This window comes from Panthera tigris, chromosome B3 (assembly GCF_018350195.1).
Source record: "Panthera tigris isolate Pti1 chromosome B3, P.tigris_Pti1_mat1.1, whole genome shotgun sequence".
NCBI classification, from domain to species: Eukaryota; Metazoa; Chordata; class Mammalia; order Carnivora; family Felidae; genus Panthera; species Panthera tigris.
The window spans coordinates 110,068,549-110,091,522 of NC_056665.1; the positions used below are offsets into that span (position 1 = coordinate 110,068,549).

The following is a 22,974-nucleotide window of genomic DNA, read 5'->3' on the forward strand; positions in this document are numbered from 1 at the left end:
TGCCACTATTAGTAACATTGTGATGACCAGGAGGTTCCACAGAGGTACGAGGACTCCTGTTTTAATAATATCTGATGGCTCTTCCACTGGGATTTAATGAGAGGAAAGGGAATTTGAATAATGATGCAGCAATAGAGAAGAACATATGTAAAAACTTGTTTTATTATCAAATATACAAATAGCTAATTATTTGGTGTGGGTGTGTGTATGTGTGTGTGTGTGTGTGTGTGTGTTTGGTTCTTGTTTTGATTACCTATCAATTGCTAGGTATTGTTAATATTTTCTACCCTGTACCCATAGCTAGGTCAAAGTTTCAGCCGATCTTCCATATTTTTGTTTGTTGCTGTTTGTGCATTTTTGATCCTCTCCTGTCTAAGAATTGCAGCTTACAGAATTAGTGAATTTGAGTCAGGTTAAAAGAAATTACCTGTATTATCCAAACAAATTTTTAATCGAAAAGATTATATTAGAGGGGCGCCTGGGTGGCTCAGTCAGTTAAGCGTCTGACTTTGGCTCAGGCCATGATCTCATGGTTTGCAGGTTCAAGCCCCACATTGGGCTCTGTGCTGACAGCTCGGAGCCTGGAGCCTGCTTCAGAGTCTGTGTGTGTCTCTCTCTCTCTGTGCCTCCCTGTTCATGATCTGTTTGTCTCTCTCTCCCAAAAATAAACACATTAAAAATTTTTTTAAAAAAGATTATATTAGAGACATGCAGGAGACCCTCAATAGGTCTAACACACCTATAACAGTAGGCCTAGAGTGAGAGTAGAGACAGAATGGGAAAAAACAATATTTGAAAAAATAATTCCCAAGACTCCATACCTGATGAAAGACATAATTGATAGATTCAGTAAGTTCTTTAAATCCTAAGCAGGACAGATACAAAGAAAGCCACACTAAGACACATCATAGTCAAATTGCTACCAATAAAAAGCACATCTTATTACCTCCAAAGGCACAGCAATAAGACTGATAAATAACTTTTCAACAGAAACTATAGATGTCAGAAGATAACCAGATGACATTTTAGAGTGCTGAAAGAAAAAAATACTGGCAACCCCAAATTTTGTACTCAGTAACACAAACCAAAACAAAAAATGACCTTCAAAAAATGAAAATGAAATAATATAGTTTCAGAAGAAGAAGAAAAAACAGAAAGACTGTCAGAAGAAATGCTTTATAGGAAACACTAGGGGAGGTTCCAGTCCAAGATGGTGACATGGGAAGACCCTGGGCTCACCTCCTCCATGGAGGCACCAGGTCTACATCGATCTGTACAGCAATTCTGCCCTAGGGGGAGCTGAGGGCTGACTGAGCAGCTTCTATACAACAGAGGATGGGGTGACCACATGGAGAGGCAGGACAGACAGAGTAGCCGATACCCCTGCAAGCTCCGGGTCACTGGCCCACACCAGGTCCAGATGCCCTGGGGCTTGGAGGGAAAGCTGAAGGTTGGAAAAGCAACTGGAATGTGGAGGAACTGGCCCTGGAACCTTGCCCAGTGGTGAGAGAGCTGTTGGAACTCTCTCTGGGTAGCATAGTCTGTGCTCCCCCTCCACCACGGTGGGGATGTGGATGGGAGCAGGGTTCCAAACCCCTCGTTGGCCTGCCACCCCAGCGAGCCTGGGCCCACTGGGTCCTGGGCCCATACCAGCCCCAGACACCCTGGGGCATGGAGGAGAAGCCACGGTTTAAAAGAGCAGCTAGGGTGTAAAGGAGCTAGGTCTAGAATCTCGCTAGGCAGTGAGGGAACAGGTAAAGCTTTTGCTGGGTCAGAGGGGCTGGGGAGCACCATGGTTTACCTTCCCCTTCTACCTGGATGGTGCAGATAGGACAGGGTCCAGGCTCCATGGCCAGCCTGTCATGTCAACAAGCCCCATGCCCCTGGCCAAACACCAGCCTCAGACACCGTGGGGCACAGAAAAGCCACAGTTTAAAAGAGGAACCAAATATAAAAGAGCCAGTCCTAGAACTCTAACAGACAGCAGGGGGACCTGCTAGAACTTTCCAGGTTGAAAGGGCTGGTGAACACCACAGTTATGTTCCCCATCCAACTTGATAATGTGGACGGGAACAAGGTCCAGGCACCATAGCCAGCCTACCACCTCAGTGAGCCCCAGGCCCCTAGCCCGCCAACCCCAGCTGTCACACAAAGATGGCCCCAGCATGACACACACTGGGACACCCCCGGTCCAGCACTCACTATGGCTCCAACCATCATGCCAAGGTGACACAGGCACAAAGCACCTCCTTGGAAAATTCCAGGCCCACACCACTTCAGCTCCAGATAGCTTGCTAGGGGACCCCTGACACAGAGCACTCTGGGACCTCTTAGCTAATGCCTACTTTGGCTCCAGCTGCCTTGCTAAGATGTCCCGTGCATGGAGCACCCTGGGAACCCCTAGCCCGTGTTCACTTTAGCTCCAGCTGCCCTGCCAAAACACCTCCTGTATGGAGCACCCTGAGACCCCAAGCCCACCCCTCACATCGGCTCCAGCCACCCCACCAGGGAGCCCTCTGTACAGAATATCCTGGGACAACCTGGCCCATGCTGGCCTCCGTTTTAATCACCCCAATAGGGCACACTCTTCACTGAACACCTCAGGACACCCTAGCTTTCACCTACTTCTGCTTCAGGTATCCTCCCAGGCTGATCCTGTGCAGCACATGCCTCACCTCAGTTCCAGACATCCCACTGGGACACTTCCTACATGAGGTGCCCCTGGACCCTTGGGCCATGCCCTCCTGTGGCTCCAGCTGCCCTGCCAGGGCACTTTGTGTGAAGGACCCCAGGACCCACTGGCTTGAGCTCACTTCAGCTTCAGCTGTCCTGCTGGGACACCTTCTACACAGAGTCCTGGGACCACCCAGGCCCACACTCACTTCCGCTCCAGCCATCCCACCAGGGTAGCCACAGCATGGAGTGCACTGGGACCCGAGCCCATGAAGACACAGTTCCAGCCAGCCAGCCAAAGGCACCAGCCACATACAGTCTACACAGAAGATGACCATATACAAGACCATTCCTGCAAGTTTAGGAGAAGTAGCTGTTCCATCTAATTCATAGAAACAAACACAGACAGTCCAGCAAAATGAGGAAACAGAGGAATATGCTCTGAATAAATGAACAAGACAAAACCCCAGAAAAAGAACTAAATGAAATGGAGATAAGCAATATGCCTGCTACAGAGTTTAAAGTAATTATCATAAAGATGCTCACCAGACTGGAAAGAAGAGTAGACTCAGTGAAAACTTCAATAAAGAGATAGAAAACATAAAGAGAACCAATCAGATTTGAAGAATACAATAACTAAAATGAAAAATACATTAGAAGGCAATCAACAGTAGATTAGAGAATACAGAAGAATATATCAGCAATCTGGAAGATAGGGTAATGGAAATCACCCTAGCTGAACAGCCAAAAGAAAAAATAATCTAGTTTTAAAGAGGATAGGGTACCTGGGTAACTCAGTCAGTTAAGCAACTGACTCTGGATTTTGGATCGGGTCATGATCTCACAGTTCATGAGTTTGAGCCTCATGTCAGGCTCTGTGCTGACAGCCCGCTTGGGATCCTCTCTCTCTCCCACCCCTCTCTCTCTGCCCCTCCCCTGCTCACTCTCTCTCTCTCTCAAAATAAGTAAAATAAACTTAAAACAAAAAGAGGATAGGTTAAGGGATCTCTTGAATAACATCAAGCAAGCAAACATTCACATAATAGGGGTCTCAGAAGAAGAAAGGGGAAAAATTTTTTTTTGAAGAAATAATAGCTGAAAAATTCCTTAACTGGAGAAAGGAAACAAACATCCAGATTCAGGAATCACAGAGAGCTCCAAACAAGATGACTTAAGGAGGTCCATATCACCAACACATAATAAAATAATTAAATGTCAAAGGTTAAAGATAAAGAGAGATTTTAAAAGCAGCAAGAGAGAAGCAACTAGTTACATACAAGGGAAACCCCATAGGCTATCAGCTGATTCTGCAACAAAAACTTTGCAGGCCAGAAAGGAGTGGCATATATTCAAAGAGCTGAAAGGAAAAAAACCTACAACCAAGAATATGCTACCTGTCAAGGTTATCATTCAGAATTGAAGAAGAGATAAAGAATTTCCTAAACAGGGGTGCCTGGGTGGCATAGTCAGTTAGTATCTGACTCCTGATTTTGGCTCAGGTCATGGACTCATGGTTTGTGAGATCGAGCCCCACATCAGGCTCTGAGCTAACAGTGTGGAGCCTGCTTGGGATTCTCTCTCTCTCTCTCTCTCTCTCTCTCTTTCTGATCTTCCTTCCCCTCTCCCCCAAATAAATAAACTTAAAAAAAAAAGAGTTACCCAGACAAACAATAGTTAAAGTTTATCACCACCAAACCAGCTTACAATAAATGTTAAAGGGGCTTTGTTAAGTAGGAAAAAAAAGGTTATAATTAGAAGTAAGACAATTATGAATAAGAAGATACAAAATATACGACAGCATATACATAAGATGTGGAGGAGAGTAAAAAAGAAGTTCTTTTAGAATGTGTTCAAATTTCAATCAATTTACTATAAACTGCCAAAAACTTAGGGCCCTATATATGAACCTCAAGGTAACCACAAACTCAAAACCTATGATGAATACACAAAAAATAGAGAAAAAGAATTCAGGCATAACACTACAGAGAGTCATCAATCACAAGGAAAGACAGTTTGAGAGGAAGAGACAGAATAACTACAAAAATAACCAGAAAACAACAAAATGAAAATAAGTACATACTTATCAATAATTACTTTCAATGTAAATGGTCTAAGTTTTCAAATCCAAAGACAAAGGTTGGCAGCTAGATTAAAAAAAAAAAAAGAGCTATCTATATGCTGCCTACAAGGGACTCACTTCAGACTTAAAGGCTTACACAGACTGAAAGTGAAAGGATAGAGAAAGATACACCATGCAAATAGAAATGAGAGAAGAAAAAAAGCCAAGATAGCAATAGTTATAACAGACAAAATAGACTTTAAAACAAAGATTGTAAGTAGAGATAAAGAAGGACATTACATAAGATAAAGTGGTCAATCCACCAAGAGTATATAATGACTGTAAATATCTATACACCCAAAATTGGAGCTTAAATACATAAAGAAAACATTAGCAGACGTAAAGGGAGAAATTAACAGTAGTACAATAATAGTAGAGAACTTTAACACCTCACTCACATCAATGGATAGATCATCCAGGCATAAAATCAATAAGGAAACAGTGTCTTTGAATTACATATTAGACCAGATGGACTTAACAGATATATACAGAACATTCTATCCAAAACAACACTATGCATTCCTTTCAAGAGCCTATGGAACATTCTCCAGGATAGATCACACATTAGGCCACAAGGCATGTCTCAATAAATTTAAGAAGATTGAAATCATATCATGCATCTTTTCTGACCACAATGGTATGAAATTAAAAGAATCATAAGAATGTACTAGAAAAAAAACACAAATGGAGGCTAAACAACACGCCGCTAAACAGTCAATAGGTCAATTTAAAAAAATCAAAGAGGAAATAAAAAAATACGTGGAGACAAATGAAAATGAAAACACTATGGTCCAAAATTTTGAGGACACAATGAAAGCAGTTTTAAGACAGAAATTTACAGCAGTACAGGTCCACCTCAAGAAACACACAAACACAAAATCTCAAATAAACAAACTAATCTTACACCTAAAGGAACTAGAAAAAGAAGAACAAAGTCCAAGTTTAGTAGAAGGAAGGAAATAATAAAGATTGAAGTAGAAATAAATGAAATAGAGACAAAAAAGAAAGAGAGAAGAAAGAAAAAAGAAAGGATCAGTGAAACTGAGAACTATTACTTTGAAAAGATAAATAAAACATTGATAAACCTTTAACCAGGCTCATCAAGAAAAAAAAGAGAGAAGACACAAACAAATAAATCAGAAATGAAAGAGGAGAAGAAACAATAGACATGACAAAAATAAAAAGGATTATAGGAGACTACTCAAAAAATCATATGCCAAAAAATTGGACAACCTAGAAGAAATATATCAATTCCTAGAAACATATAATTTTCCAAAACTGAATCAGGAAGAAATAGAAAATCTGAACAGATTACTAGTAACAAAATTTAATCAGTAATAACAAAATTTTTAAAATCTCTGAATAGGGGCGCCTGGGTGGCTCAGTCGGTTAAGCGTCCGACTTCGGCCCAGGTCACCATCTCGTGGTCCACGAGTTCGAGCCCCGCGTCGGGCTCTGGGCTGATGGCTCAGAGCCTGGAACTTGCTTCCGATTCTGTGTCTCCCTCTCTCTCTGCCCCTCCCCCATTCATGCTGTGTCTTTCTCTGTCTCAAAAATAAGTAAAAACGTTAAAAAAAATTTAAAAAAAATAAAAATCTCTGAATAAACAAAAGTCTAGGACCAGATAGATTCAAAGGTGAATTCTACTAAACATTTAAAGAAGAGTTAATGTCTATTCTCCTCAAAATATTCCAAAAAACAGAAGAGGAAGGAAAGCTTCCAAATATGAGTCCTGATACCAAAATCAGACAAAGACACTACATAAAAAGAAAACTATAGGCTAATATCCCTGATGAACATAGATGCAAAAATTCCCACCAAATAGGAGCAAATTGGATTCAAAAATACATTGAGGGGCGCCTGTGTGGCTCAGTTGGTTGAGCATCCAACTCTTGATTTCGGTTCAAGTCATGATCCTGATTGTGGATCATGGGTTTGTGGGATCAAGAGCTGTGTCAGGCTCCACACTGAGCAAGGAGCTTGTTTAAGATTCTCTCTTCACCTCTGTGTCCCTCGCCCATTCTCTCTCTCTCCCCCTCACTCTCTCATTCTCAAAAGTAAAATTAAAAAAATACATTGAGGGGCGCTTGGGTGTCTCAGTCAGTTGAGCGACCGACTTCCGCTCAGGTCATGATCTCACGGTTGGTGAGTTCAAGCCCCACATCCGGGTCTGTGCTGACAGCTCAGAGCCTGGAGCTTACTTCTGATTCTGTGTCTCCCTCTCTCTCTGCCCCTCCCCCACTCATGCTCTGTCTCTCTGCGTTTTAAATTCTGTGATCCATCAGGAATATGGAGTTTATATACTATTTGCAAACTCATTATGACAAATGAGATGTTTGAAAACAAACTAGAACATTTCCTACCTTAGATTGTTTTCCAGTTCTATAATTTTTTCAGTTAGATCCCAGTTGCCTCTTTCAAGATTCTGAATATTGGTGTTTTTCAAAGATTTAATTCTGGTTAGAGAAGCGATAAGTTCCTCTAGGTCCTTGATATCCTCTTTCAGGGACATTATCTGGGAAGACTGATGCACGTTATTTCGTTTGTAACTTTCTAGCTCACTCTTCATCTCTTGCAATGAAGTTTCTTTTATGAAGAGCTTGTTTTGAAGGTTTCTTAGCTATTCAGAAAGGGAAAATGTTACTTAAAATCATAATGTTGGTTTTAGAAAATTCATGACTTTAAATCATTATGGATATTTCAGTTATAACTTATTATACAATAAAATGAAGATTCTCAAATCTCCTAACAGTATATTCCAGTGTTACACTCATTTTTTTTTTTTAAGTTTACTTATTTATTTTGAAACAGAAAGCAAGAGTTGGGGAGGGGCAGAGAGAGAGAGGGAGAGAAAGAATCCCAAGCAGCGTCTGCAGTAACAGCACAGATCCCATGAGCCTGAGATCATGACCTGAGCCAAAATCAAGAGTTGGACTCTCAATAAAAAAAAAAAAGAGTTGGACTCTCAACTGACTGAGCCACCCAGGCGCCCCTGAAGAGTGTAATTGTTTTAAACATTTATTTATTTATTTTGAGAGATAGAGAGAGAGGGAGAGAGAGGATCCCAAGCAGCTCTGTGCTGCTGTCAGCACAGAGCCCACGCGGGGCTCGATCCCATGAACACTGAGATCATGACCTGAGCCTTTAAATCAAGAGTCAGACCCTTAACCGACTGAACCACCCAGGGACTCCTGAAGCAGCATAATTAAACAACAATAACAACCACAACAACAACAAAAACCATTAAAATGACACATTAGAATAAGCGATTTTATTCTCATCAACATTAAAGTTGTTCAAATTTTGTTGTGAGAGTAAATCACACCAATAATGAATTCTATGACACCTAGCAGAAAAGAAACACTTAATGCTTTGGCCGTAGACGTGTTACTTTATGTTGGTTGTGAAGGGGAGTATGTTCAGAGGCCTCTCTCCTTAAAAGCTATGTTTACACCACTTGTTTCCTGGCCTTATCTGTGCTCATCAGTGAAATGGTTGCATAGGAGAGTCAGGAGAAAGAATGAGGCTTATACTGAGTATATATTATTTTAAAGCAAATAAAGGAAAGAAAAGATCATAAAGTTATGAAGAGAAGCAAGAGTGATGGCTTGCGAGAGAGGAAGCAACAGAAGACAGCCACAAACCGCTGAGAAAGACCAAAAAGAGATTGGAGAGGCAGAGTGCATGGCTGCTGTCAGGTGACTTATTTATCTTTTGGTAGCATTAAAAAAAAATTTTTTTTTTATTTTAGGAGTGCCTGGGTGGCTCAGTCGGTTGAGCATCTGACTTTGGCTCAGGTCATGATCTCGTGGTTTGTGCATTTGAGCCCCATGTCAGACCCAGTGCTGACAGCTCAGAGCCTGGAGCCTGCTTCGGATTCTCTCTCCCTCTCTCTCTGCCGCTCCCCTGCTTGCACTCTGTCTGTCTCTCCCTCTCTCTCAAAAATAAATAAACATTAAAAATTGTTTAAATAATAAAATAAAATAAAAAATTTTAAATTTTAGAATGGAGAGCAAGTGGGGGAGGAGGCAGATGGAGAGAGAGAGAGAGAGAGAGAGAGAGAGAATCTTAAGCAGGATCCACATTCAGGGGGAAGCCTGATGCAGGACTTGATCCCATGACCCTGAGATCAAAACTGAGAGTCAGCTGCTCAACTGACTGGTCATTAGGGTGCCCCTTGGTATCATTTTTTAAACCTCTGCTCTTCTATCTGATAAGTGAAGAAAGTTCACTAGATGGAGAAAATTGAGGTACTGCTAATATTCAGGGGTCAGTTAACTTTTTTTTTAATGTTTATTTTAATATATAGAGAGAGAGCTCACATGAGTGGGGGGAGGGGCAGAGAGAGAGCAAGAGAGAGAAGCCCAAGCAGGCTCCTCACTGTCAGTGCTGAGCCTCACGCAGGGCTGGATCCCACCAACCGTGAGATCATGACCTGAGCTGAAATCAAGTCAGATGCTTAACTGACAGAGCCACCCAGGTGCCCCAGGGGTCAATTACCTTTTGATTTAACCTAATTTGTTCAAATTTCTTAATAGGCTGTATAAGATCCTTATGAACTAGTAAGAGAGGAGGGAAAAGGGCAAATTAGATGTAACATTATAGGGGTGCCTGGGTGGTTCAGTCAGTTGAGCATCCGACTTCAGCTCAGGTCGCGATCTCATGGTCCGTGAGTTCGAGCCCCGCGTTGGGCTCTGGGCTGATGGCTCAGAGCCTGGAGCCTGCTTCTGATTCTGTGTCTCCCTCTCTCTCTGTCCCTCCCCCATTCATGCTCTGTCTCTCTCTGTCTCAAAAATAAATAAATGTTAAAAAAAATTTTAAAAAACCTGCAAATGATTCTTCAATTATCTCAATAAAATTTTCAATTTTAAAATTAATAATAATGGGTTCTGACATATTTTTCCTTAGCAGGAAAATTTACATTGCCTCCATTCACCCCCTCCAGAACTAGCTGAATCCACCAGGTTTCTCCTATTTGCCTTATTACCAAGCTAAAGGAAGAGAAGCATCTTATCTGCATGAACACAGTCATATTGCCCTCACAAATAAAAATTTCTATGAAAAATCAAACTAAAAATACTGGCAAAACACACTAAATTTATTTTAGGACACCAGGCCTTATTATACATATTAGTAACATTTTTTTACAAGTTCTTTAACTCCTGTTTATTACTACAGCAGTGTACCTGACTATGCAAGAGTTTTAGTTCAACATCACAATGCCTAAATTAGACAATACAATCACCAACTGAATACTTTAATATTCATCACTTCTATATCTGGCTTTTCCTAAATATAGCCCTTCTTGCACCTGTGTCTCCATTATTGGGCAGAAACACATGATAATGTCCCACAAAGAAATGAAGTTGATTATAACAAAAAAATTTAAATGCATGCAGTGAAGAGAATAAACTGGCTTATCAAGACAATTGTGTTCCTGTGGAATTAAATAATAGGTTATTGGAAAAGAGAAAGATGACTCATGTTGAAGATATTCTGTTGAAATCACTGGACTCTTTTTTTTAAATAACTTTAGGGGCACCTGGGTTGCTCAGTTGGTTAAGCGTCTGACTTCAGCTCAGGTTACGATCTCAAGGTTCCTCATGGGTTTGTGAGCTCAAACCCCACATATGGCTTGCTGCTGTCAGCACAGAGCCCGCTTTGGATCCTCTGTCCCCCCCCCCCCCCTTGCTTGTGTTCTCTCAAAAATAAATAAATAAATAAAACATTGAAATAACTTTAACACTGAGAAACCATGCAATAACAGTCACCAATTTTTATTAAATTCAGAAAATCCCAATAAGTGATACAGAATACTTTTTTTTAATTTTTTTTTATTTTTTTTATTAAAAAAAAATTTTTTTTTAACGTTTATTGATTTTTGAGACAGAGAGAGACAGAGCATGAACGGGGGAGGGTCAGAGAGAGGGAGACACAGAATCTGAAACAGGCCCCAGGCTCTGAGCTGTCAACACAGAGCCCGACGCGGGGCTCGAACTCACGGACCGCGAGATCATGACCTGAGCCAAAGTCGGACGCTTAACCGACCGAGCCACCCAGGCGCCCCTACGGAATACTTTTTAATACATATACTATCAAAAACCAAGTCAAAATGATATCTTGTAGAGCCTTTCATATGTGTTTTGATAAATAGATTAAACATACTTATAGTTACCAATGACTTATGTACATGTAGAGAATTGCTTTTAAAAAGTACTTTGAAATTCTTGAAAATAACTTACATATTTTCTTTAGAGAAGGTTTAAAACCTATGATCTTTTGTTGACAATTTGGTTTAAAAGCCTTCTTTATGAATTAGGCATAGATAAACCTTAATCTACTCCAAATCTGAATTATCAAAAATCCCAAGGGACACCTGGATGGTTCAGTTGGTTAAGTGTCCAGCTTGGGCTCAGGTCAGGATTTCGTAGCTTGTGAGATCCAGCCCTGCATCAGGCTCTGTGCTGACAGCTCAGAGCCTGGAGCCTGCTTCAGATTCTGTGTCTCCTCTCTCTGCCCCTGCCCTGCTCATGTTCTGTCCCTCTCTTAAAAATAAATAAACACTAAAGAAAAAATTTTTTTAAATCTCTAACTTGTTAAATATTAGTAGTAAGTTATACTGCGGACAAGAACAATAATGTTACCCATACTAAAACTGCTAAGGTTTTCAGGGATTTGGCATTATATTTTTCTGTGGGAAAAAAAAAAAAAAAAAAGACAAATTAAGAAATCTCTCCAGTGTCATAAAATGGATTGCATTTATATAAACTCCACCACTTCAATTTAATCTCTATTCACCTCCATATACTAAAAGAGGGAAAAATTTAGAATAAATAGAATTAAAAGAAATATATTTATCTATATATCTGTATATTTATTTAAAATTTTTTTTACATTTATTTATTTTTGAGAGACAAGGTGAGACAAAGTGAGAGTGGGGGAGGGGCAGAGAGAGGGAGACACAGAATCTGAAACAGGTTCCAGGCTCTGAGCTGTCAGCACAGAGCCTGATGTGGGGCTTGAACCCACAAACTGTGAGATCATGACCTGAGCCGAAGTCGGACACTTAACCGACTGAGCCACCCATGCGCCCCTGTATATTTATTTTTTTCATGTTTTTTTAAATTTTATTTTTGAGAGAGAAAGAGAGACAGAGCCCCACGTGGGGCTTGAACTCACCAGCCATGAGATCATGACCTGAGCCAAAGTTGGTCACTTAACCAACTGATCCACCAGGCACCCCTATGTTTATTTATTTATTTTTTAATGTTTATTTATTTTGTGAGAGAGAACGAGTGTGCATGAGTGTGAGCAGGGGAGGGACAGAGAGAGAGAGACAGACAGACAGACAGAGAGAGACAGAGAGAGAATCCCAAGCAGGCTCTGTACTATCAGCACAGAGCCTGATTGGAGCTCAAACTCACGAACCAACTGTGAGATCATGATCTGAGCCGAAATCAAGAGTTGGACACAACCAACAGAGCCACCCAGGTGCCCTTCTTTATCTATATGTTTCAATAAAACCTGGAGTCAGACTATTGGTAGATGAGATAGCAGAAAAGAAGGCCCAAGGAATCAGGCCCCTGTTGTAGGCTGAGTTTTGTCTTCTCAAAATTTCACATGTTGAAGTGCTAACCCCCAGGGACTCAGAATGTGACTATATTTGAGGACAGGATCTTTAAAGAGGTAATTAAGTTAAAATGAGATCTTTAGGGTAGGCCATAATCCTGTATGACTGATGTTCTCAGAAAGAAGTGAAAGTTTAGGGGCGCCTGGGTGGCTCGGTTGGTTGAGTATCTGACTTCAGCTCAGGTCATGATCTCATAGTTTGTGAGTTTGAGCCCCACATAGGGCTCACTGCTGTCAGTACAGAGTCTGCTTCAGATTCTCTGTTCCTGCCCCAGCTCCCGCCCGGCCCTTGCCCCTCCCCCACTTGCACATGCTCTCTCTCAAAAATAAACATAAAAAAAAAAAAAGAAGAGGAAATTTGGTCACAGATACAGAGGGAAAACCTCATAAAGACACAGAGAATAGATGGCTATCTATCTATAAGCCAAGAAAAGAGGCCTCAGAAGAAATGAACCTTCTCACCACACACACACACACACACACACACACACACACACACACACACACACACACAGTCATTATGTGAGGTGATAGAGGTATTAACTAACTTTACTGCGATCATCATTTTGCAAAATATATGTACATCAAAACATCACAGGGGGGGCGCCTGGGTGGCGCAGTCGGTTAAGCGTCCGACTTCAGCCAGGTCACGATCTCACGGTCCGCGAGTTCGAGCCCCGAGTCGGGCTCTGGGCTGATGGCTCAGAGCCTGGAGCTTGCTTCTGATTCTGTGTCTCCCTCTCTCTCTGCCCCTCCCCCGTTCATGCTGTGTCTCTCTCTGTCTCAAGAATAAATAAACGTTAAAAAAAAAACAAAAAAAAAACAAAAAAAAAAAACATCACAGGGGCACCTGGGTGGCTCAGTTGGTTAAGCGTCTGACTTCGGCTCAGGTCACAATCTCTCGGTCTGTGAGTTCAAGCCCCGCATCAGGCTCTGTGCTGACAGCTCGGAGCCTGGAGCCTGCTTCACATCCTGTGTCTCCCTCTCTCTCTGCCCCTCCCCCATTCGTGCTCTGTCTCTCTCTGTCTCAAAAATAAACATTTAAAAAATTTATAAAAAAAACCACATCACATTGTACATCCCAAACTTACATAATGTTACATGTCAATTATGTGGCAATAAATCTGAGAGGAAGAGGAAGAGGGGGAGGAGAAGTAGCAGTTGCAGTATTGGTAGGAGAAGAAGGAGGTGGAGGAGTACTACTAATCCTGCTGATACCTTGTCTTAGACTTCCAGCCTCCAGAACTATGAGAAAAATTTTTATTATTTAAGCCATCTAGACTGTGCTCCTTTCTTATGGCAGCCCTAGCAAACTCATGCACACGCCATATATAGCTACTTACTTGAAAGGCTGGTCAGTGTCCCACAATATAAGCATTCAGAATATTTTACTTGAAGGTAACCATAGAGACAGGGCAGGCATAAACAGCCACATCACAGTACCTTAACAATGATAGTGGCCTTTGAGATTCAATCATGGTTATCTGGGAGACTCTCTTGCAACAAATAGCCTGAGGGTGCTTGAGCTCAACTAAAGAATTCCTACACTCTTGGGGCGCCTGGGTGGCTCAGTCAGTTGAGCGCCCAACTTCAGCTCAGGTTATGATCTCACAGCTCGTGGGTTCGAGCCCTGCGTAGGGCTCTGTGCTGACAGCTCAGAGCCGGAGCCTCCTTTGGATTCTGTGTCTCCCTCTTTCTCTGCCCCTCCCCCACTCATGCTCGCTCTCTCTCTCTCTCTTAAAAATAAATATTAAAAAAAAATTACTACACTCTAGTTCATCACCTGGTGTTAAGGGAAAAGTCAAGGCATTTTCTACAAATGTGGTTTCTTTCTTTTTCAACTGTTGATGTTACTCAGATGTCTCCTCAAGTATTATATAAGACTAGTGGATATTTGACATTTGGTGCTGTTTTAAATAGGAACTCAATCTTTCCATTAAAAAACGCATAATACATGTAATTGATTAGTATCTTTACATAAGTTTTGAGCATGGCAGTTCCTAGCACGATTTTAACACTACAGCATTCAGTGGTCCACTCAAAAGTATCTAACTATGTACCATCTTCAAAAGGATTTATCTGGTAAAAAAGCAAACAGATTTGGGTCTAAATTAGTGTTCCTCAGTAATAAGACAGTTCAAAATTTAGAAAAAAAGCACAACTGAGTTATGAGTCCCTTATCAGAATGTTTCTCTCTCTGGTGCACCTGGGTGGCTCAGTTGTTTAGTCTGACTCTTGATTTCTGCTCAGGTCACGATCTCATGGCTCATGAGTCTGAGCCCCACTTAGGGCTCCACACTAATAGCACGGAGCCTGCTTGGGATTCTCTCTCCCTCTCTCTCTGCCCCGCCTCCACGTGCATTCCCTTCTCTCTCTGTCTCTGAAAAAAAAAAGTTTCTCTCCTTACTTTTACAGAGGATACATTTTCCTTTGGCACTTTATTTTCAGATAATCCATATACCTCAGCTAAAAGAGTCTTGTTTTTCACCAACAAAGCAGTAAGGTCAGGACAGACTGGGTCAGCTGCTCTTTTCTTGTACATCATTGGGTTCTTGGTGGGAACCGTTTTAACAGGTGGATCAAAACAAGCCTACAAAGAGAAACTGCAAATTAATTAACTGAACGTGTACCCTATTGATCAAAACCAACAATGTTTGAACTCACATAGATGCAATTAAGTAGCTTTAAACAGAATACAACTTTAAAATATTTATTTTGAGGTGCTGGGATAACAAATGCAATAGGTCTCAGGAAAATAGCAAGTAGCCCATATTATTTATCTAAATAAGTATAATTTCTAAGAGTATAGGAATCAAGACAACACATATGAGATATCTGGGGAAATGTTAAATCACATCCAATAAAAACTTTATAGAGACGTGAACTATTAGAAAGCCATTGATGAAAGAATTACCAGTATGTATTTGTTTTATTTTTGGTTACAAATCAATTCCTATGCATTTTATTATTATACAAATTGATTTTTTAAAATCTGATTTTAGTAAATCAGTGTCAATTTTGTTTTTTCCATACCTATATGGAGGGTAAAACTTAGGGAGTATTTACCTGTATGACAGTATCTCCTCCTATTGTCAAAAGGGTGTGCAAAGTGTAATTGTAATTAGTACAATTTTTGTTAAGAACAAAGTTTATATGACTCAAATAAAACCAAGAAACATGTATTAACATAAATCTCTAAAAAAAATATAAATCTATCACATGGTGCTTAATGTGCTAAAGAACAAAATACATTTTTCTAAAGTTACCAGGTTTTAGAATTTTATGCTTACCAAGATACTAGGAAACAGAATTGCACAAGAGAATACAAAATAACTATGTTTAACTATTTAAAGAAATGAAAAAGGAGCATTTGGCTGGCTCAGTCGGTAAAGCATGCATCTCTTGATCTTGGGGTTGTGAGTTTGAGCCCCAGGTTGGGTATGGAGATTACTTCAAAACAAAACATTAATAAAAAAATAAGAGGGGCGCCTGGGTGGCTCAGTCGGTTGAGCGGCCGACTTCAGCTCAGGTCATGATCTCGCGGCCCGTGAGTTCGAGGCCCGCATCGGGCTCTGTGCTGACAGCTCAGAGCCTGGAGCCTGTTTCAGATTCTGTGTCTCCCTCTCTCTGACCCTCCCCCGTTCATGCTCTGTCTCTCTCTGTCTCAAAAATAAATAAACGTTAAAAAAAAAAATTTAAAAAAAAAAATAAGAGGGCTGCCTGGGTGGCTAAGTCACTTGAGCATCCAGCTCTTGATTTTGGCTCAGGTCATGGTCCCAGGGTTGTGGCATTGAGCCCCACATTGGGCACCACTCTGAAAAAAAGAAAGAAAGACGGAAAGAAAGGAAGAAAGAAAGAAAGAAAAGGGAATTTGGAAAATATAAATAAGTCACAGGATCACAAAGAATAAATGTCATGGAAAAAACAACCAAATAAGATTTCTAGAAATTAAAAGCATAATTTTAATTTAAAAATGGAATGGACATGTTAAAAAACAGATTAGGCCTAGTTGAAGAATAAACGGATTTATAGGAAGGAACAAGAGGACAGCATACAGGAGACAATAAATGGTAAATATAAAAGAGAGTTCAAAGGCACAGAAACAACATGAAGTGGTCTATCATATGTCTATTTGGAGTTCAAGAAGTTTATAATTTAAAGAACAGGAAGAGGCATTATTTAAAAACATAATGTCTGAGAATTTTACAGAATTGTTGAAAGATATCAATCTAAGTGGTCTAGCAGATCCCAAGAAGAGTAAATAAAAAGAATTCCTTACCTACACACTCATAATGAAATTGCAGAACATCAAAGAAATATCTAAAAAGCAGATAATTAGAAAGGACAGGTAGTTACAAAGAAATAGCTGTTGGACTGGTGAGTGACTTCTCAACAATAATACAGAAGATCGAAAACTGCAAAATGATAGCTAAGAAAAATTTCCACCGATTCTAAGAGACACAACTTGTCAAGTCTCTGCAACTGGGATGCATCTAAAGTTGGTGCCATTTCATATAGTGGGTAGTTTAGGTGGCAACATTTTTAAACTTTATAATAGTGCATAAAATAGTAGCAATTCTTCAAATCAAGGATATATTGTAACTGGAAGCTAGAATTCTATACTGAATGAAATTATGTTTTAATAGGGGGGTAGACTAAAGACATTTTAGAGAAACAAAAACTGAATTTACCAATATGCCCTCATTTAAGAAAATTCTAAAGGATAGATTTCACATAGAAAATTAACTTACAAAGTCTAAAATACAAGCAAGAATAGTAAAAAATAACAGTAAATATGTGGATATATTTAAAGAAGCATTAAGTAATTTTAAAAATAGGATTTAGGGGATTGAAAATAAAGAATAGAACCAATGCAGGACAAAAAAATGCATATACATGGATAGGAGAAAAATAGTTTAAAGCAGTATAAAATCTTCAGATTTCTCAGGAGTTAACAAAGATTTCAGTTAGCTTTGTTAAGTATATAATGTAATATAGTTAATATAACTACTAAAACTGTAGTCATATAACTTTTAAACTAGTAGAAAAGGATGGGGTGCCTGGGTGGCTCAGTCAGTTAAGCAACCGACTTCAGCTCAGGTCATGATCTCACAGTCTGTGAGTTCAAGCCCCGTGTCAGGCTCAGTGCTGACAGCTCAGAGCCTGGAGCCTGCTTCGGATTCTCTGTCTCCCTCTCTCTCTCCTGCTCATGCTCTGTCTCTCTCTGTCTCAAAAATAAGTAAAACATTAAAAAAAATTTTTAAACTGGTAGAAAAGGAAAAAATGGAATGAAAAAATAAATACAACAAAACAAAAACATAATCAGTTTTTGGCACGAGAAGAGGAGGAAAAGGAAACAGAAATATAATGGGACAATAGAGTATGCATAATGTGGGGTGTCTGGGTGGCTCAGTCAGTTAAGTGTCTGACTTTGGCTCAGGTCATGATCTCATAGTTCTTGAGTTCGTGCCTCATGATGGGATCTGTGCTGACAGCTCAGAGCCTGCTTCAGCTCCTCTGCCTCTCTCTCTGCTCTTCTCTGCCTTGCACCCTCTCTCTCTCAAACATAAACATTGAAAAAAACAAAAAAAAGAATATGCATAATGTAATGACAGATATACATCCAAATAGTAATATCTATAAATGTAAATGAACTAATCCTTCTAGTTAAAAGCAAAGATTATCGACATAAGTTGAAGCAAAAAACTGAAAAACCATATGACAACTAAGAGTTTAATAGGCAAATAATGTGGTATAGTCATACAATAAAATACTGCATAGTGATGGAAATTAATTTTTCATTTATTATTTTTTTATTTTAGAGAGAGAGAGCACACACAAACAGGGGAGAGGGGCAGAGAAAGAGAGAATCTTTTTTTTTAAAGTTTATTTATTTTTCGGGGCGCCTGGGTGGCTCAGTCGGTTGAGCATCCGACTTCGGCTCAGGTCACGATCTCGTGGTCCGTGAGTTCGAGCCCCGCGTCGGGCTCTGGGCTGACAGCTCAGAGCCTGGAGCCTGCTTCCAATTCTGTGTCTCCCTCTCTCTCTGCCCCTCCCCCGTTCATGCTCTGTCTCTCTCTGTCTCAAAAATAAATAAATAAATGTTAAAAAAAAATTAAAGTTTATTTATTTTGAGAGATAGAGAAAAGAGAGAGAGAGAACCAGCAGGGGAGGGGCAGAGAAAGAGGGAGACAGAGGATACAAAGTAAGTTCTGAGCTGTCGGCACAGAGCCCAACATGGGGCTTAAACTCACAAACCTTGACATCATGACCTGAGCTATAAAGTCTGATGTTTAACTGACTGGAGCCACCCAGGTGCCCCAAGAAAAAGAGAATCTCTTTGATGCAGGGCTGGATCCCATGACCCTGGGATCATGACCTGAGCCAAAATCAAGAGTCAGGTGCTCAATTGATTGAGCCACCCAGACACCCCAAAATTATTAATAACTGTAGTAATTATTAATAACTGCATCAACACAAACTCACAAAACAAAAGAAGTAACAAAAGAAAGCAGTATAATTCAATTCAAATCAACTTTCAAAACCGATAAAAACATGGATTAGGGATACATGTATGGGTGATTAACTAGGAAAAGAAACAAGGAATGACAGATGCAGAATTCAAAACATCTACTACTTTGAGGTTTAGGTGGGAGGAAAGGGATTTAGTTAGGAAGGGGCACACAGGAAGCGGATAAGGCAATGTTCTGTGAAACTAGGGAGTAAGTTCATAGGTATTAGTTTCGTTATCTAATCTGTGTGTATACATTTTGTAGTTTTCTAAGCATGACATATTTTTTAAAATAAATCCATACACAAAACAAAGCCACGTATTTTTAAAAGATGTGTATATATATTCAAAGGCATATATCAAATATATTAGATTGAAATGGGATACAAATGGAGATTATGGGGGAAAAAGTAAAGCACAACCTGACACAGAAAGATGACAATATACCATGAACTAACATGAGTAACTTGACAGCATACCTGAGATCCAAAATAAGAGTAAACTGATTAAAATGTGCTAGCTATCTTATTTAGTACATTTCAATCTCCCATCCAAGTACTAACCAGGCCCGACCCTGCTTAGCTTCCAAGATCAGACGAGATCGGGCGCGTTCAGGGTGGTATGGCCGTAGACTAGTACATTTCAATCTCACTAAGATTTATTTTTTTTTAAACAAGGAATATTTCTTTTTATTCCCTCTTTTTTTTTTTAGTTTTTTTTTTTTTTTAATCCTTTTTTATTTTTGAGACAGAGCATGAGCAGGGAAGGGGCAGAGAGAGAGACACACAGAATCCGAAGCAGGTTCCAGGCTCTGACTTGTCAGCACAGAGCCCGACTCGGGGCCCAACTCACAAACCGTGAAATCATGACCTGAGCCGAAGTCAGACACTTAACCAACTGAGCTACCCAGGTGTCCCAGTCTTTTTATTCCCTTTTAAGACTAAAGCTAATATAGTTAGCTTTCAGGATTTAAGAAAGTCATGTACAAAAAATAAGCATTATTTTTCCTTGAAATATCACTGAGACTTAAAACACCAATAATAAAAATGAAAATAATAACTATTATTTCCAGTTAGGCTTTTGGTTCATAAAAATAAGCAATATACAACCTACAATTTATTTTTTGTATATAGTTCTTTCAAATACAGTTTGAAAACTTTTTATTTCATAGTTTAAAAGGTATGGATAAGGAGGCATGCCGTAAAAGAATACGCAACTGCGGCTTGTATATATACAGAAATTAAAATATATAAAAAATGTGATATATTAATTTGTAATGAAATTCTATGCAGCAGTTAACGTTCACAGACTAAACTAATGTGAATCAAAAAGAACAACTTTCAAAAACATAAGATTGAATGCAAATAGCATGGCAGAAAGTTATGTCTAGAATACCATTTATATAATTTTTTAAATGCCCAAAACATTAAAAGCCTTCATATATATGCAAGAACATAAAGATTATATATACACTTAGTTCACAAGAGTTCTCTCCCAAAATGGAAAAAAAAAAAAAAAAAAAAAAAAAGGCCCAAGATGGCCAAATAACACTTTCACAGAGGTTTGTAATAGCAGCTGCCTGGGGCACCTGAGTGGCTCTGTCGGCTGAGTGTCCAACTCTTGGTATCAGGTGGGGTCATGATCTCACATTTCCCCTAACCGGGCTCTGTGCTGACAGCGCAGAGCCTGCTTAGGCTTCTCTCTCCCTCTCGATCTCTGCCCCTCCCTCCACCTCAAAATAAATAGTTAAAAAAAAAAAATAGCAGCTTCCCTAACACCTCCATATCTCACCACCCCAGACCCTGGGGGTGCTCACCCCACTTCAGTCTAGTATCCAAGATACCTAATGCTCAACAGCAGAAACTCCAAGGCCTGCTCCAGTGCTAGGAATGGCAAAGATTCTTACTGGTTGATGTCTGATCTTGTTAAATTTTTTATATCATCCGTCCCGAGAGCTGGGGATGGGATCAAAAGTTACACAATGGTCATCAACTGTTACCAGTCAAGTTTAATCTCTTTTAAAAGAAGAAGTGAAGCAAACTGGGAGGGGGGGGGGCGGGGGGTCAAATATAAATCTGTGCAATGGGTACGTGTGTATATACATGTATATGTAACATTTCTTTATCCATTCATCCACAACTTATTTTTACGGTAAAACATTTCCTCTCCTAGCAAAGCAACTAAGCTTGTGATTCTCATTTAACCCCAATATGGGGAGTAGGAAATAAACTACGCTAGTCTGCATTTTCACCCCAAGCTCAGACGTCATCCCCGAAGAGCTGTATGCTAAAGATAAGGTGGATCTTTCTAGTGATCTTAAAAACATCAATGGAAGGGACATCAACTGATGCAAGAGGATATGTAACCTTCAGAAAGATTCTCATTAGGGTCTAGCGCTAATAAAACAAGGCTGTAAACCAAGGAGGTAATATGGTGCATATGGAGGTAATATGGTAAAAGGTAACAGGACTCAAGACTACTTAGTTCTGCCCCCAAATCACTGTGGCCTCTCTAGTGCTGTTTCCTAATTTGGAAAATGATAGAGTTGGATCAAATTAATTCAGAGGCCCGTTAGAGTCTATTTTTATGTTGTTTTGGGATTATTGGGCCTCAGTGAAATGTCAGAACCACCAAAAAGGCAAATATAAACAAAATCCACTTTGAGGTTCCATTAGATTGAGTTGCTTCACTGTTCCTTATTCTAGAGTCAAGCCGGGAATCAAAAGAAATGAGAGTTCATTTGACCTCACATCTTAGATCAGTCACTAGCAAAGACATAAAAGGGTGCTCGCACAGGCAGGTGGGCAAACAGAACTGGACTTTCCTTTCCCCTGGCCCTCAATTGTGCAGGCGTTGTTGTACCTCTGTCTTCTAAGAACAGGGCAAAAAAATAAATGCCAGCGTACAACTCACCACTGGGCTATTTTTCTGAGATGTGTGAGCTGATAGATGCTTGGCTTTTGATGGCTTAGCCTCGTGGAGCCCTTTGCTTTGGCCAGTAGCAAGGCTTCCTGGATCTGAGTGGTTTAAAAACTGGAGAGGGCCTGACATGTTGGAGATAAAAGAAGCATGAAACAGATCTAGTAGTGGTGATCCAAGGTGCTTCCAAGGAGAGTCTGCATAGAGCAGTCAGGAATTGCTGCTGAGGTATGCCCAGCATCAATAACAATGTCTTTAGGAAGGTTCCACTTCAGATCCACACACCTTAGCCAGACTTGAGAAGGAGATGCCTGCTGAACCTGTTGCTTGGAGACAAGGCAGATCTACCTTCTAAAGAGCAAATCATGGTTTAAATTGTAACTGGTGGAAACAGCCTGCTAACGTATATATATATGTACTCATATCATATTTAAATGCTACTTATGAATCATATCTATGGAAATAAGACTTGCAAATAGCCTTCATTTTCAGTTTCTCTATCTATCAGGATCCCTAACTATATCCCTCTGGATTCAGCCAAAAGATAGAAAGTCTAACACGAGTTCATAACGTAGCATCTGATAACTCATAGTGCTCTTTTTGCCCCAGCAGAATGTAACTTTACATTATAATTTTCATAAATTCAATTTCCCAAGAACTTCAGTACTGCCTTAAATCCATATTCCCTACTCAGTTCAACTTCATATATTATCTTTCTTTTCTAACATTAAAGTAAAGGCAAGAGTGGAAAGCCATCTTCCAAATTAATGTTCACATTTTATTAGACAATAAGAGCTTTCTTTATTAAGAAAAGGAGATTTCTTTTTTAAGATCAGGGGATGTATGAGGGAAGGGGAGGAGAAAGCCACATTTAGAAAAACTGAAGGCCAGAGGGCTGCATGTAAGTGGGGTATGTGTTTCTTTGGCTGGTTGGTATCTCCCAGGAAATTAAACTTTCCTAGATTAAAGGCATTTTCACAGAGAAAAAAAAAAAAAAATCAAGATGTGTGACTTGAATAACATGGAACAGAAAGCATGAAGGCCTGATTTTATTCACTAACCCTGAAATCCATTTTGAAATTCCTGTATTATTTCATTCTTTTGATATTTAAGGCAATTACTA

At 39.9% G+C, this 22,974-nt stretch overlaps 1 protein-coding gene across 1 annotated transcript in view; it reads right to left on the bottom strand.

Annotated features, from left to right (window-relative positions):
* LOC102972133 (coiled-coil domain-containing protein 170-like) overlaps positions 1 to 22,124 on the bottom strand; it is a 38,164-nt gene extending 16,040 nt beyond the window's left edge. The window contains exons 1-3 of the mRNA XM_042989265.1: positions 21,846 to 22,124; positions 14,883 to 15,011; positions 7,156 to 7,412 (exon numbers count right to left, since the gene is read on the bottom strand). Of these exons, the coding sequence (XP_042845199.1) occupies positions 7,156 to 7,412; positions 14,883 to 15,011; positions 21,846 to 21,983 (524 nt within the window). The 5' untranslated portion in view covers positions 21,984 to 22,124. The remainder of the gene's footprint in view (positions 1 to 7,155; positions 7,413 to 14,882; positions 15,012 to 21,845) is intronic.
* Positions 22,125 to 22,974: the final 850 nt, after the last annotated feature.